This window comes from Myotis brandtii, unplaced genomic scaffold (genome assembly GCF_000412655.1).
Source record: "Myotis brandtii unplaced genomic scaffold, ASM41265v1 scaffold1, whole genome shotgun sequence".
Classification (NCBI taxonomy): Eukaryota; Metazoa; Chordata; class Mammalia; order Chiroptera; family Vespertilionidae; genus Myotis; species Myotis brandtii.
This window is the reverse complement of record NW_005353324.1, coordinates 1,541,187-1,558,363: the sequence shown is the minus strand read 5'-3', so window position 1 is coordinate 1,558,363 and position 17,177 is coordinate 1,541,187. Positions and strand designations below refer to the sequence as shown.

The 17,177-nt window shown below is 41.7% G+C and overlaps 1 protein-coding gene across 1 annotated transcript; it reads left to right on the top strand.

The window, feature by feature from the left end:
* The first annotated feature begins 4,451 nt into the window (after positions 1 to 4,451).
* LOC102243207 (cytochrome c oxidase subunit 6B1) lies at positions 4,452 to 4,891 on the top strand. Its single transcript, XM_005853110.2, has one exon. The coding sequence runs from the start codon at positions 4,513 to 4,515 to the stop codon at positions 4,771 to 4,773; it is 261 nt and encodes an 86-aa protein (XP_005853172.1). The 5' UTR covers positions 4,452 to 4,512; the 3' UTR covers positions 4,774 to 4,891.
* The last annotated feature ends 12,286 nt before the right edge of the window (positions 4,892 to 17,177 follow it).

Here is a 17,177-nt window from a genome sequence, read left to right as displayed (position 1 = left end):
AGACTATGATAAAAAAAAAAAGCTGACTTTCCAGGAACATCCTGTGGACAACAATTCCAGAAAAGGCCAAGGGTTGCTTAGATTCTGTATCAATTAGTAAGGTATTTTCTTTCAGTTCCCAACTCACCCTTTTATACTCCAATCTGAGGTTCTGGGATAGATTTTTTGCAAGCGCATTTCTGCTTTTTCAGCTATTTTCTATTTGGTTTTGTTAGTAGGAGGCTGCACAGGGAGCCTGGAGAGCCTAGAGAAGTTTCATTCACCTTCCTGTTCTTTGAGGTGATCTAGCAGCACTTCTTTACCTCTGCAGAAATGGTTTATCCCTAGAATACCAGTAACTTCAGTTTGCAATTTCTCCATCAACTTGCAGAACCAACTTTATTGTGCCCACTTCAGAGACACCATTGCCAACCAAGGAGCACTCCCTTCTCAGAGGTTTGGGTTCAAGATCCACAGGACCTCATCTTCAAGCTTCTATACTTTAATAGTTCTAGCATCTCTAGGGGTGAAAGATACATCTTACACTTAATACACTAAATTCTCTTTGTTAAATAATTAGATGGCTCTGTCTCCTGATGGCCACTGACTGATACAGACCCCTGTTGCATGAATTCAGAAAGCTCAACTTCCCACCACTTTCAGCATAACATAAAGCACAGTGTGGTGTGTCATTTTTTCATGGGCTAGACCAGTGGTCGACAAACTCATTAGTCAACAGAGCCAAATATCAACAGTACAACGATTGAAATTTCTTTTGAGAGCCAAATTTTTTAAACTTAAACTATATAGGTAGGTACATTGTTATTAACTTAATTAGGGTACTCGTAAGGCTTAGGAAGAGCCACACTCAAGGGGCTGAAGAGCCGCATGTGGCTCGCGAGCCACAGTTTTCAGACCATGGGGCTAGACAGACCTATGAAGAGAGAGCTATAATAAATGATGACATTTGCAAAGGTCATAAACAAATCAGTCATTCAGGAGATGCGAAAATATTCCTAAAATGAGAGTTCTCTGCTTTCTCTTTCCCAACACACAGTGGACCCTCACGAAGAAAACAACATACCATATAACTAGTTCCCTTTTCAAATGTACCCTGCAGGAGATACCATAAGGTTTCAAAGGCTATCACTTATTAACTAGAAAGGCCAGGATTGCAAGCTGTGCCTGGCTTCAAAGCCTAGCTCTGTTGGGCTAATTCTCTCTAGGTTGCTGGCCTTGCTCCAAAAGTATTTTATGGTCAAATCACTTACATGTTGTAAGGAACAATTGGACTAACATAGCTACATTGTTTCTGGGATGCTCTAGTTTAAGTCAGAGATGGGGAGCACTAGTTGATGGAATCACTTGTTGACTGAACATTGATGAACCTCCTGTAGGAATCTGAGCCCTTCTAATTCAACGTTTATACCCTTTAAATGTAGATCTTTTAGAATATCATAAATTTCCTCCCCTCAATAGCATTTATTTAATAAATATATTTGGAGTGCCCATTAATTTCTAAGCAACATGTTAGTTGAAGGAATACAATAATGATAAGGATGATTTTTTTTCCCTTTAAAAGCATATAACTGGGGACAGGAGTGTTTCCAAGGGGAAAACTAGTACAAATGCAAACACGTGAACACATTTCCAAATCAATGAAACCTTTACTGAGGACCCTTCACTACATCTGGCTCTTTGGCAGTCACTTTAAATAGGTGCAATATCATGTGATAAACCCACCCACCCCACCCACCAGGCAAATACAATGATTTGTGCCCATTTTACTGATAAGCAAATGGAGGCCCAGCTGGTAACAGAGTTGGGAGGTGCGTTGAGGTCTTTTGACACCAATCACTTGCTCATTGTGACTCAATTTATACAATGACCCCGTGTGAGGAAATAAAAGCCTTTAGACCAGCGGTTCTCAACCTGTGGGTCGAGACCCCTTTGGGGGTCGAATGACCCTTTCACAGGGGGCGCCTAAGACCATCGGAAAACCCATATATAATTACATATTGTTTTTGTGATTAATCACTATGCTTTAATTATGTTCAATTTGTAACAATGAAAATATATCCTGCATATCAGATATTTACATTATGATTCATAACAGTAGCAAAATTACAGTTATGAAGTAGCAACGAAAATAATTTTATGGTTGGGGGTCACCACAACATGAAGAACTGTATTCAAGGGTCACGGCATTAGGAAGGTTGAGAACCACTGCTGTAAAGGAATAACACTTCAGCTGGGGCAGCCTTAAGGATGGGTAAAGGATCTGCTAGTGAACAGGTGAAGAGTGCATCCTAGACAAACACCAAATGAAGGTCATGAGCAAGAAGGACCTGAAAGAGGTTCCCTGAGGCTGAAGTAAACGGAGGGAATGGGGATGTGTATGCAATGAGGCCACAGAAGCACAGGGTTTTCTGTTTGAGGCTAAACATTTCAGACTTTTACAGGTAAAAGAAGCCATTGAGACACTTTAGGCAAAAGCATATTATTGTGCTTCTTGCATAATAAAAACATGAATGTGACAACTGTGATTCAAATGGACTGGATGGAGAAGAAATATGACTGGTTGGTTGGAGCTGAGTTGATGGATCAGAAAAGAAAATCTGGTGGCTTGTGCCAGGGTAGTAGAATAGAGATGGAGAGAAGTTGATATGTTTTAAGTATATTTTAGAGTTAGAATCAAAACACTTGGTGATAGATGATTGGATTTGGAAGGTGAAGTGCCAGGCCAAGAGTATGTCCATGTGGCTCTGGCATGAACAAATAAACAATGCTAACAACTTCCCATGGGGAGAAGAGAATTTGAAGAGAAGATAATGATTTAGTTGTGGATATGATTAGTTTGGAAAGCTGTAGGGACATTTGAGTAAATATATTCAGATATGGAGTATATGTTGATTATTAATGATCAGACACCAGAGATGAGATACCCAAGTAGTTTGTGGTGAGTAGGTGTTTAACTATGAGAGAGTATAGAACAGTGTAGACTGAGAATGGGGCTAGAATGAGAACAGCCTAACTGAGCACAGAGTCTCGAAACAGGCATGACCAGAAGTACGAGGAAATCAGAAGACTGTGAATCTGGGTGTAAAACAAACAAACAAACAAACCCTAATCTCTCAAGCATGCTGTGGTCAACCAAGTAAACTTGTGAGGAGAGACAAAACATAAGATAGAGACTAACAAGTAAGTGCCCATTATCTTTTGCAGTGTAGAAGTTGTTGATAATTTCAGTAAGTTCATTCTTGGCAGGTTCAAAGTAGATGGTGGAGTATGTGGTTAGTGAGGATGTGGAATCAACATACATATTCTTTGAGAGATGTTTCATCTTGAAATAGATTCAAGATATTGGGTAGGTGTAGGATTCAAGAAAAAGAGTTTTAACATGGGAGAACTGGCGTATATTTGATAATTAATTGAAAGGATCCAAGGGAGAGTGGCAGGAGGTAGAAAGAATACCCACTGGGCAGGGAGGTAGTGCTGTACGGAACGTACTGGCCTTTGGTGGGAGGAGGAAAGTCCTCCTTGTGCACAAGACCGCAGGTAGGAGAGGATGGATGCAGCTTTTCAGATTTAGTGGAAAGAATCTGAGGGAGCTCCCATATGTGCCTTCCTTCTGTGCTGTGAAGAATGAGACAGGAGAACAAAGCAGGGAATAATATTGGAAAATTGAGGGAAGTAGACAATTGTTTCCACACCATTCTGGAATTCAGGTCTCCTCAGAGACCCATTTTATGTACGTTTGCTTTACTTCTTGGTGTTTTTTTTTTCTTCTGAGTTTGATTTAAATTATATTACTTCTAGAACAAACTTCCTTTTAAGTTTTAGGGGAAATATAATGACTATAATGACTATGTAGGAGGTATTTTTAGTTTTATACTAAATTTCCATTTATACAAAGTGATACTCTTCACTTTCAGTTTTATAAATCTTTCTTTCTAGGATTTTATCTAAGTTTTATTTATCTGTCCACCCATCCATCCATCCATCCATCCATCCATCCATTATACCTATTTATATTTTAACAAGATGAAAGCAATTTTGTAACAAAAAAAAGTAGTAGAAAGTAAAAATTGCCTGTTATTAATCAGTGAAGTTCCTGATGCTATTTTTCCTCTTAACATTGAAAATTGGTAAAACAGTGTGGAATCTCTTTTTTAAATTGCCATCAAAATCCTAAAGCCTCTCTTGATTGTTGGGGACTGTACTCAGATTGCTTATTGGTAATTCAGGCTTAAAATTTCAGCACACGGATCTCCTCAAGAAGTTCAAACAGTTCCTTCCCAGAGACCATGCTGTATCACCACCTAGTTTGGGGGCATAAATGTTTTCCTATTTGCCACCAAAAGAATCCTTTCTCTTTTATCCAGGGGAATTTTTTATTTTTTAATGACAGTAATATCTTCATTTAGTTTTGATTAAAAACATTAGCAGAAAAATGCTAAAACATGGGAGTCTCTTTGTTGAGGTCACATTGAGCTGCGAGCGGCTTCAGGGGTGTCTTTAGGAATCAGCAACATGGCAGAAGACATCAAGACCAAAATCAAGAACTACCGGACTGCTCCTTTTGACAGCCGCTTCCCCAACCAGAACCTGACCAGGAACTGCTGGCAGAACGACATGGACTTCCACCGCTATGAGCAGGCAATGACTGCTAAAGGGGGTGATGCCTCCATGTGTGAATGGTACCGGCGTGTGTACAAGTCCCTGTGCCCCATATCCTGGGTTTCGGCCTGGGATGACCGCTGGGCAGAAGGCACGTTTCCTGGGAAGATCTGAACTGGGCATCCTCCATCCTTCTCCCAGGGAGGTGAAGGGTTGGGGGTCGCCTAGGTACATCCCACCCTAGAATCCTGAATCATGGCTTAACTAATAATAAATACTTGTTGGAAAAATGAAAAAAAAAATGCTAAAACATTTGCCACTAGGATTGGCTGAGTGTTTTTTTTTTTAATAAACCAGATTAAGAAGATGATGGTAAATCAACTATAACTACATGTCATAATAAAAGTACTGAAACTCTTGATATCAGGATTATTCCCATCCTTCGAAGTCTTTCTTCAGTCAAATTTCTTCTTATAACCAGCACCCACCAGTATATCCTTGTTGCCAGCACACAAGGATTGCAAGCTCTTTAATTCTATTGAATCTTAGAGCCATGCTGTGAGATCTCGTTCAATTCTCTCAATATTTCCTAATGAGAAAACAAGATTAAAAGGATTTGAGTTACTAAAGATCACAGGGTGGATATCCATCTCATTGATATATCTCAAGCCTGACACACAGTAATTGCTCAATAAATAATTTTGAGCCTCCATACTGATTTTCATAATAGCTGTACTAATTTATGGTATTGAGTTCCCTCAAAAAAGTACAAAAGTGCAAGTAAAACTACTATATGATCCAGTAATTCTACTTCTGGCTATATACTTGAAGGAATGGAAATCAGATTCTCTAAGAGATATCTGAACTCCCATTTTTATTGTAGCATTGTTTACATGGCAAAGATGGAAACAACCTAACTGTCCTTCAGCCAATGATTGGATAAAGATGTAATACACACACACACACACACACACACACACACACACACACACACTCACTTACACTCAGGAATATTATTCAACCTTAAAAAACTAAGGAATTCTTCCTGGCCGGTGTTGCTCAGTGGTTGAACATCAACCCATGAACCAGGAGGTCACAGTTCAATTCCAGGTCAGGGCAGAAGTCAATGTTGTGGGCTTGATCCCCAGTGGGGGGCCTGCAGGAGGCAGCCAATCAATGATTCTCTCTCATCATCGATGTTTCTAACTCTCTCTCCCTCTCCCTCTCCCTTCCTGTCTCTGAAATCAATAAAAACATATTTAAAAAATAATAAAAAATAAGGAAATCCTACCATTTGTGAAAACATGGATGAAGTTGGAAGACATCATGCTAAGCAAAATAAGCCAGACACAGAAAGAAAAATCCTGTATGATCTCACTTATACGTGGAACCTACAATAGTTATAGAAGCAGAGTAGGATGGTGGTTTCCAGGGTCTGGAGGGCTGAGAAATGGGGTGATGTTGGTCAAAGGGTACAAAATTTCAGTTATTCAAGATAAAATGTGGCACACACACACACAAACACACACGCACACACACGCACACACACACACTGGTAACTGTGTAGAAGTGGTGAATATGTTGATTAGTTTGATTGTGGTGATCATTTCACAGTGTATATGTATATCAATACATTGAGTTTTACACCATAAATATATACAATTTTTATATGTAAATGATACCTCAATGAAGCTGTTAAGAAATAATTTTGAACTATTTGCCACAAAGATCTCCTCTCTTTAAGATGTTGTGATGATGATCAGGAATCCTCTGATACATATGTATCAAATCATTTGGTCTGTATGATAAAATGTACAGTCCGCATTACACCTGAAATCAGGGAGAAATTTCCTATGGACTGGTTTTATCATGAACATTAAAAGGTGATGCTGGACAAAAAATCTGAAGGCAATGTATACATCTTTTATATTTTAATTCTTGCCTTTCTGAAAACTTGCAAACAGTAGTAAGACTTCTCTGCAAAATGAATATTTAGGGAGCAGATGGCTACAGATGCAGGCTAAAAGAAGCTGTTGATCCCCCACCCCAACTCCAAAGTGCAGACATTCAGGCCTTAGGTGATATCAGTGCCTTTCAAAAGAAAAGGCAATATCTAAAGTCTGTTTTGAAAGGATTATGTGCTACTAAGATTAACCACACTTTAATTCATTCTTATTTAAAAACAATTCATGTAGGCTGCAGAGAATTACCAGAGGCAAAATATGATCATTTTGGCTGTTTCTATGCTGCAATTAAATACAAACTAGTTAAGCTAGATTTGGAAACTAGGCAGGAGTCAGAGTGGGACTTTTTAAAGCTGTGCTTGGGGGTAGGTCACTTTTTGTTGCAGGGAATTAAATTCCATGGTTTGAGTGAAAGCTTTCAGATTTGCTTCCATGATGCGGAAATGAAAACATTTTACACAAACTGCATCTAAATGTGGGTGACTCACCAATCCATATCTGGCCTTCGCCCATGTTTGTGTCAAGCTGGCACACTGAAATAAACCCCAGCTGGTCCGCGTCTCCTCTGTGAGTGTTTGTTCTCCAGTTTTTACTTGAAAGTGCTCCTCGGGGCTGGGCACAGAGCAGAGGGACTATGACGGAGTTTCTGCCAACCTTATTCATAGTAGAGGTGACTGAGAAGGTCAGATATTGGATAAATAACAAACACAGGACTCCATTTAGCTCCCAATTTTCAAATCCACTTGGCAATAGAAGATTTCTCTGGAAGTTATATCCCAGCGTTTCTGGTTCCCCTTGGGAAATCTGGGTGGTGGATTTAGCCATATGACCTTGACTGAGCAACTCAATTTCATTTTACATTATTCACCACCCCCACCACACGCTTCTATCTCTCCATATCTCCCTCCTCAGAACTGTGTGACTTTGGAGGACTTTCTTTCTTAAGCAGACTTGCCCTTGGGAATGGCATTCACACTAAAGAATACAAAGCCGTGGTCAGGTCCTCAGACCATTTGTATCCAGAATCAGCTGATTTCCTGAGTCTCACATCATCCTCACCTATTGAACCAAGAGGTGAGGCCCTGATATTTGAACTTTTTTAAAAGGCAAGTTGTATAGCTCTGTGCATGCTTTTATATTGATATAAAACACTTGCTTTCTCCAGTGAATTTAAACTTAGGAATGAAGATTTAAGCTGAAGACCTACAAGGTCTGGCAGAGGGCGGAGGGGTAATTTGTCAGAGGAATCGAGGTATTCTAAATCACACCATATTATCATAATTGAAGTATTCATGGTCTTCATGCTCCAAGCAGGTGTGATTAAGGTCCTAAATGCTGTCAGAGAGCAGGGAAGTCTTCCGATTGTCCTCCCTATCCCAGGAGCACTCTCACGCGTCCTTATTCCTCTTCTAGTTTTAATCTTTTCAGTTACAGTTTACATTCAATCGTATTTTGTATTAGTTTCAGGTGTACAGCATAGTGGTTAGACAATCTGATACTTTACAAGGTGATCCCCTTGGTATTTCCAGTACCCACCAGGCCCAATACATGGTTATCACGATATTATCGACTGTATTCTCTATGCTGTCCTTCACACCCCCACAACTATTTTGTAACTGCCAATCTGTACTCCTCAATTTCTTCACCTTTTTCACTCAGTCCTCCAATCCATGTTCTCATTCTTCTTGAGCTTCTTGTACCCTATCCTATTCTGAGATTCCACAGCACAAGGAGCATGTCTTGGTTATCCTTGCTTCTTCTCATGACCTCTGCTGAATGGCAGTGGCGCTGCCATTCCAGATGACATTTGGCTTCACGGAGACAGCTCCCTTCATGAAGGCCCTTAATATAGGGCTGCTCACCCTCCTGTCCTCACTCACCGCTGATTTGCTGCCCGCTTCCAGTCCCACTCTTACCAAGGAGGCCAGACAAAATAGTGGCTCTTCCTCAGGAATTTTAAGATTGAAAGAGGTAAAAAAAAAAGCAGAGAAACCCATGTTTCTGTGAGTGGCTGGACTAGCCAAATGATAATCCAGGCTATTCATTGCCCAGAGAATAAAGCTCTTCCTCAGGAATTTTAAGATTGAAAGAGGTAAAAATAAATCAGAGAAACCCATGTTTCTGTGAGTGAATGGACTAGCCAAATGATAATCCAGGCTACTCATTGCCCAGAGAATAAACAAAATTGGGTTTTATCTTCCATTGGCTTTTTGAAGGTTCACCCACATGTAAGAGCAGAATGGATGCATCTACTTAACTTGGCAAATTTTGTAACCTAGATAGATCTTGGATTTCTCATCTTCTTGTGGTTTTTGACAAATATGTTGGTGGAAATAGGATGTACAATGGCTATGTACACAGCCTGGTGGTGCTAAGCTTCCTGAAGTCAGACAAAAATTGGGTTTTATCTTCCATTGGCTTTTTGAAGGTTCACCCACATGTAAGAGCAGAATGGATGCATCTACCTAACTTGGCAAATTTTGTAACCTAGATCTTGGATTTCTCATCTTCTTGTGGTTATTGACAAATATGTTGGTAGAAATAGGATGTACAATGGTTATGTACACAGCCTGGTGGTGCTAAGCTTCCTGAAGTCAGACAAGTTTGCTTTCCTCTGCACAACAGCTCTGAATCGATGAATCCATTCAAAGATTACTTGCTACCATCACAGAAATCTGTCATAGTTTGTTTCTGTACTGTGTATGTTTCGATTTAGATATGTCCAGCTGTAAAGAAGAGCATACTTCAGTAAGAGTAGGCCTGGATTAATATCAATTATCAATAAATATACAAGTGGAAGATTAGAGGGTTGATGCACCAGCCCTTTGCTTCTCCATCCTCACATAAGGATGGTGTCTCCCTTCCAGGCTGTCACAGCCCCAAGCATACTAAGCTTCTGACTCTCCGAAGCAAAAAAGGAGCTGGGAGCAAAATGGCTCTCTCCTTTTGCTGTCTTTATCTGTTATTCATTTTTGATCATGAAGGAAAGTATTTCCTCTATGCCCTTCTAAATCCCTCTGGAGAGACCCAGGTTATAAACACACTCCATCATTGATGGCAGCATCCTTGACACTTCTATGCTTTCAAGTTCCTGAAAGCCAGCAGTAGCCTCCCTAATATTTCTTCCCCCAGCCCTTCTAAAGGCTTCCTTAGACTCTTAATTCTCTGCATTAAATCTTGGCATAGAGGGGTTTCTGCTCTCTTGACTGATCCAAGAGCCTTCTGTAGTCTCCCTGTTTCAAATATATTTGTTCTGCCTTGTTCATATATGATTGGGCTTCAACTCAACTTGTAGAGTATAAGCTGGAATAGGCATTATAGCATCTAGAAGCAGGCAAGGTGTGCAATAGTGCCCAGTATGTGTGTGTGTGTGTGTGTGTGTGTGTGTGTGTGTGTGTGTGAACAGTCCCAGCTGAGCCCAGCCTTTGAGTCAACCCGAATATGAGACATGTGGATGAAGAAACCTCCAGATCATTACAGTCTCCAACATCCGGAGTCATACCATACCCAGCATTCAGTGCTAAGGCTCTGCACATAAGGGAGCATAAACAAGCCATCCACCCCATACCCTATCTAAATTCCTAGCAGAATGTGTGAGAATTATAAAACACTTTTTGTTTTCCTCCCCTTGATTTCAGGAAGGTTTGTTCCACAGCAATCAATAACTGTAACCCAAGGACACGATTTAAAAGCTTTCCTGGGTCTTTTCATCAAATGCCATTTTAATATTTCCCCTTTCCATCAAGGTTAATCTTTCCACAACTGGCTGTAAGTCCTTAAAGTTTTAGATTTACACTGTATTTTCCTTGGAATTGAACATACTATTGAATACTCAGTAGGACTCTCCAAAACCTGCATTGGTTAACTGGTGGGTTGATCCCCGGACTCTGCTAAGGGAGCTAAAATGGACCACAAGCTGTGAGAGTTTCTAAAATAATTATTCTTGTGATGGAGCATGTGGCATGTCAAATGCACAAAGGAGCCAGGCAGAACTTTCCTGAGCCGGTGCTGTATGCTTGCACCACATGGTATGATGTGCATGTGGTTGGCTGGGTTTGCCCTCCTCTTCTTAATTGAAAAACTATTGGTCATTTCATTTGGCCATATCGGAAATGAAAAAGAAAGCATTGTCTCCGAGTTTGTCATTATACATTAGGTAAATTCCTCACTTTTGAAGTTAGGAGGAGGTGAACTGGGACCAAGAACTACTAGCATCATATTACAGGCAGGGTCTGAGTTCCCTTAACAGGCTGGGGGAGTGGCCTTGTCACCGCTCTTGTCCCTACTCCCTGGATTCTTATGAATCAAGTTCTCTGCGTGTCTCACCTGCATAAGGATGTTTATTAGATTAAGCAGATCAATAAATGCAAAATGACTCTGGAATTCAAAATGTTACGGAGACCCTAAGTATTATTATTATTAGAATGAATTTTCATAATTGTACTTAACTGCCATCCCATCAGACATCTTATTAATTAAATAAATAAAGTATTGCTCTAATAAAGTCTTTAGTGCCTATTTTGGCATATTAAAAGAAAAAAAGGCATTATTTTTTAAAAAGCAGCCTTAAATTCCAATAATGAAATGACGTTCTGGGCATCGCTCCCTCTTTCCCTTCCACGCTTCTCAGTCGTGGGCTCTGCCCCCCTGACTGGATGCTCATCATGCAGCGTAGAAAACGGTTGCCAGGCAGGGCCAGAGTGATTAGCTCACAAACAACATCTGGCACCTCTGCTGGGCTTCAAGGCCAGATGCTGGTGTGCGAATGCCAACATTTCGCAAGTAGTCTGCCCAGGGTGCGACTGCTCTGGGGCCCACGTGCCACCCCGATCCCACATGTCACAAAGCTCCTCCTGTCACCTTCCTGCGAATGAGGATGGAAAGGACCTCTGAAGTGAACACTGGTCTATGCTCCATTACATGGGAGAGGCGAACCAGCTCAAGTACGTTGACCACACGGACTTAGCGGGGTGCCTCGGCTCTAAGTTCACCAGTGTCAGTGCCTTACAGGCCATCGCTGGCTCTTGCTTTGATCCAGATGTGCAAATATTTTACAGCTTCTCCTGCCAGTGAGATTGGCACACAGAGGCCATAGCTCAAGCTTTTGTACACCCTTCATAGTAGGAAATGAACAAATGCCTTTGAATTGATTGTTTGGACTAATTATAATTCCATTCACTCGGGGAGAAGAAATGTAGGCTGGAAAAAAGAAACAGATACACTTGTTTTCTGAATACAAAAGAGTTAGTTGAGAATTGTGTTTTATATAATACTTGAAATCAAATCAAATTCCAAAAACGAAGTGATTTCTTCTACTCACTAAGCCTTCTTGAGTGTCTTTGAAAAGGATGGATGGGAGAATTCCAAGCAGGGATTAGCTCCTTCCTCAGAGCTGGTGGAAGCTCTCAGCTACTGGACTAATTAAGAGAACCGCCAGAAGGCTCTCTTGGCCTTAACTTTAGTGAGGGGGAGAGATGGGTTCACAGTGGCATTTACCCTCCTTCAATCTATTTCACACTCTCGCCTTTCCAAGAACTCCCACCAAGAACTGGCCAGTGTAAGCTCAGAACTTGCCACAACATTTGACACCATAGAGCTCTGCTCTTGGTAAAGTTGTTGAAGAGGAAGTAGCTTTATTTATTGAAGAGCTACCTGGCCACGCTTCTGCAGACCAATGGCTTAGCCTTTTCTGCTTGTACTGTGGCTACTCTAGTCCTCCATTCTTTGAAGAATTTCTGTGTTAAAATGTTAACTTCCACAGCTAAAAGTCTTTTTTAAAGAAAGGGTTTATTGGGCCATTGTTAGCAAAAACTAAAGAAGGTCGCTCTTGGGGCATGAAGTCTAAGCCACCAGGAGCTTGGCTAAGTAGCAAAGACATGTCCATCGTCTTGAAATCTGCAAGCATTCGTGAGAGAGGAACATCGATTGGCTGCCTCCTTCACAGCCCAGGGATCGAGCTGCAACACAGGCAGATGCTCTGACCGGGAATCAACTGGCAACCTTTCGGTGCCCAGGACAATGCTCAGCCAACTGAGCCATACTGGCCAAGGCCTGCAAGCATTTCTAAATTTGTATCTACCCAGTAGAGAGACAGATGGGAGCCATCTGAAAAGAATTTACATTAACTATAGGCTAACGGGTGGGAGAGAGTAAAGCAGGCTGGCTCTGGGACAGGCACCTGAAGGAAGGAATGTCCCCTCCTGTGGACTGGCTGTGGGCAGCGGCCCTGCTCACCTGTCCCCATGAAGCGAACGCTCCTGGAGTTCTGTGGCTCCTGGCTAGGATAATCTGCAGAAATGGCCACCTGGAAATTAAGCCCAACTTCCAGCAGGCACAGAGGAATGTGAGCAGTCTGTGTCAGAGCTGGGCCACAGCTATGAACAGGCTAACCATTCTGTGTCTTTCTCTCACTGCCTAGCCCCTGCAATTTTAATGTAGAACATCTCAGACTTTTCTTCTTGTCACCATTATCACCCACCTTTCTCATTTCTCAAAAATAGCTGCCTCTCAGCTGGAACTCCCTGATCCTTCACATCCATGCCTAATTTGTGCCTTTGTTTTTTCTCACCTTGCCCCACTTTCTTTGTCCCTGTAACAGAGGATGAGGCAGCTAACATCCTTATCCCAGCAGCGGCCACCCCATAGTCCTTGGATGAGTGCACCCTCTTGCTGGCGTTGTGACAGGCAAAATGAAAATTGCACACACATTCCAAACATGGTGACAACATGACAATCACTAAAGAGCTAATTAAGGCAACACTGAAGAGCAGGACAGATTTCTGGGGACAACGATGATGATTAAGCCCAAATATGTTGCTGCCCACACTCATGGGGGGAACTAAAATGACAAGGCGAGGTGGTGGGGGGGGGTGATAGATGGTGCTGGGGTCTGGAAATAACGCAGGGAGGCTTACACTTAGTTTTCCTTCTGCAACTGCGGATCAGTAGCATTCAGAAATGCTGCCCTAGGAGACCAAAAGCAAACATGAAGCCAAATTAATTAAGTAGGCAGTGCATCACTTTCTTTAGAAAGAAATGTCCATCTCTTTCTAGAAGAGGCCAAACTAAATTAGAAACTAGAGAAGTAGGAGGAGGAGGCAGCACAGCAGGGGGCGGGGGGAGGGAGAGAGTAAAAAAAAACAACAACACACTGTTCTTTGAAGCAGAAGTTTCACCAAATTCAGAGAAAAATGCAACTTTTTTTTTGGCAGGGATCACTTCCCATTCCCCCAGGCTGCTGAGGAAATGGGCTGGTAATTGAAACTTCTATCAACCATCCCAGGAGAATTCTAACAGTATCCAAGTGAAAAATACAATGCGTGCAAAAAAATGTTAAGATTAGTGGGACCTAAGTACTAAATAGTGGCAAATGCATGAGATAACAGTAATGACAGATGCCACCTATAATGTAGGTGAGACGGGATGGGCGGCAGGCTTGTATGTCAGCCAAGGGTGTTTGCTCACTGCTTGCTCAATTCTCACATCTGTGCTCCCTGTGTAAGTCTCCCCAGCATTTTAGAACAGGTTAGACGCTGGATCTTCTAGCCAGGAAAGGAGGATATCTTGCCCTTGGAAATCTACAAGACAAACTCACCAGTTTTGAAGGCAGTGATGAGGTCCTGTGAAGTGACAAGAGTGATGGGTCAGACAGTCCACTGCAGTTTCTTCTCTAAATATGATTGTTACCTGCAAGTGACGTTCATATTCACAGGCCTGGTCTCCTTCAACCAGCGTCACCTACTGCGTGTGATTTTTAAGGTCCTGGAAGTCTTTTCTTGGTTAGTTCTCAAGCACAGCATGCTCCCCAAGGCCCCTCCCCGACAAACACTCTTCACATTCTCTTCCCTTTGCAGGGTCCGCCCTTCTCCTCCCCTCACCTGGCAAAGCCTCCGTTTCCTTTAAGAGCAGGAATCTCACATTGTCCCACTTCCCTAGGGAGAGTGAGTTCCTTTCCCTTCAGACTGTCTGAACCTCTCCTGTGTCATTTTTTATATCTCAGTGGTGCACTGCATTCATTTTTATGTCTGTGTTATTAGGCTGTGAATACCGTGAGGGCAAACTCCATGTTGTTCTACTTCCAATGGTGTATAGAATAGACTCCAATCCATTGAAGACATTCAGCTGCTGAAATAATAAACTCCACAAACTATATCCTTACCTTAGACCTTTCTTCTCTATCATAAAGCTTTGATATCTGTCAAAATGCTGATTCTTAAAGAATTGCTAACAAGTGGAGCTCTTTTTTATTGTCATTCTTAATGTGGATGGGTATTGTTATTTTCTGAGAGTAAGTTTTAATAGGGAGAAGAGGTGAGAGGATGATGGGACTGTGTAGCAGTGTCGTGGGAAGCAAAGAACACAGAGAAGAAGGAGATAGAGGGCGACACAGATAGATGACAAGTGACGGATACAATCAATGGACATCCTGGTTTTCCCCAGGCCTAGTCTTGCCCAATCAGCCTTCTCTGGACTAATTAAGAGAACCGCCAGAAGGTTCTGTTGGCCTTAACTTTAGTGAGGGGGAGAGATGGGTTCACAGTGTCATTTATCCTCCTTAAATCTATTTCACATTCTCACTTTTCCAAGAACTCCCACCGAGAATTGGCCAGTGTAAGCTCAGAACTTGCCACAACATTTGATACCATAGAGCTCTGCTCTTGGTTGTGTTGTTGAAGATGCAGTAGCTTTATTTATTGAAGAGCTACCTGGCCACGCTTCTGTAGACCAATGGTCTCATTGCACAAACATGATTGCCATTCCATGCCCAGGTTAACACACTTCTCATTACACAAAAACAAAAAAGGAAAGAAAGAACAATTACATGTAATAATTTCTTCATCACCTATTGCTTAGCTTTATAGCATTGGACTGTTACCTATAGTTCTATAACTTGAATGTGTGTGAGGTTAGATATTGTTCCTTAAGCCTCGTGCAAACCACGACTATTGTAAATAAAGGGCATGGCAAGTGGTAAGGCGGGGTAAAATATTGTTAACATAAAAACATTCAAACCTGTAAAGAATTTTTGTGAGTTTATTTGAACCAAACTGTCAACAATTGCTGGGAAGCAGAACCTCAGTGGACTGAGATAATGCTCCGGAGAATGGCGGGTTACATCTATAGTTATACATTGCAGTCAAAAGAGGGACGTAGGTGGGTGACATGAAATCCATTGGGATAGACTAGAGAGGCGGGAGAAAGCAAAGTGGGGGGAAACCCCTGGGATTGGATAAAAAGTAAAATGATAGACACATACTTAGGTGGGTGTAGGAACAATTAACATGGTAACAATGAAGGAATTTGTGGCATCTGTCCTGGCATCCAGGCACATTAGGTTGTGCCATGAGGGGTCCAGAAAAAGAGAAGTTACAAGTTACCCAGACATTTCAAGGGTATGTTATCATAGATGCAAAAAGACATAACTGCCCACCATAACTTCTTTTAGTTAAAGTTTAATTTCAGACCATCCTTTGTGGTTACTTTAGGTCTCTGAGTTTGCAAGACTGCCATGCAGGCCTCCCCTGAGCTTGTCAGGTTAGCATGTGGCCCCTTTCATCCACACTATAAATAACATACATATTTTTTTAATAGCGCCTTACATTCTATTACCTATTTTTAAGCTAGAAGAGAACAACTTCCCAGGCTTTTCAAAGAACAAGACAGTAGGTATCTTGGAATTGATCAACATGCTTGCTGGAAATGTTCAATAACGTTTGACTTTAGGACCCCAAATACAAAGCATGTCTGGAGGGAACCCCTTCTGAAGTGATGTGGAGCCCTTCTGGCCCATAGGTCCGGAGCAGTTGACTGAGATCGGTGTCTGTGGGAGCTGTGGAATGCTGATTTATGCTGGATCAGCTTCCCGTGGCTCACCGCTCATTCTATCTCAGTGGTGTGATTTTATACAAAGAAGAGTAGCTTTAGGGTGAGTTACTGCCTGGCCCTCAAGTATTGACTCTCTGCTGCTTTTCCATTCAGCCCGCGACTTTCCCCATCCCTTTCTTTTATCATTTCCTTTCCTTCTAGCAGTATTCTTTGGTGGTTAACTTAGCTTTAAATAGGGCCCTTTGATGTACAGCCTTATTTGGCTATGTGGATGCCTGGAAAACTCATAAATCCATTTTCATGGTGCCTGAGGCACGAAGTCATTCAGAGAATCCCTTGATAGGCAGTAGCCCAAGAGCTAAGCTAACATTTATTTAGCCTGCAGCACAGAATAATCCTCAGAAACTTTTAAAGTACAAAAATGGCAAACAACAACAAAAAAGTCTGACCTGTCAGGGTCAGGCTTTTTTACACAATTTTTTTAAATCCACGAAGCCTTGGCATAATGAAAATATGATGTTGAAACATCCCTCCTTTCATGCTTTAACTTTGATATTTTCAGGAAGAGCTGTGGTCAGCATAGGCGTCTTGTTGGGTTTTGAATTTAGCAAATTCATTTTCATATTAGTCGCTTCAGGGAGCATCAGAACAGTAAATGAGGTGGTTTGAACCACATTCCTGTGTGGTAGAGACATGTGTGGTCGGCTTATTGGACGTGGGGAAAATCAAGCTCAGATGGTTATTCATTTGGCAATGTTGGTGAGGACGTGGGTGAGTCAGGGATGGACA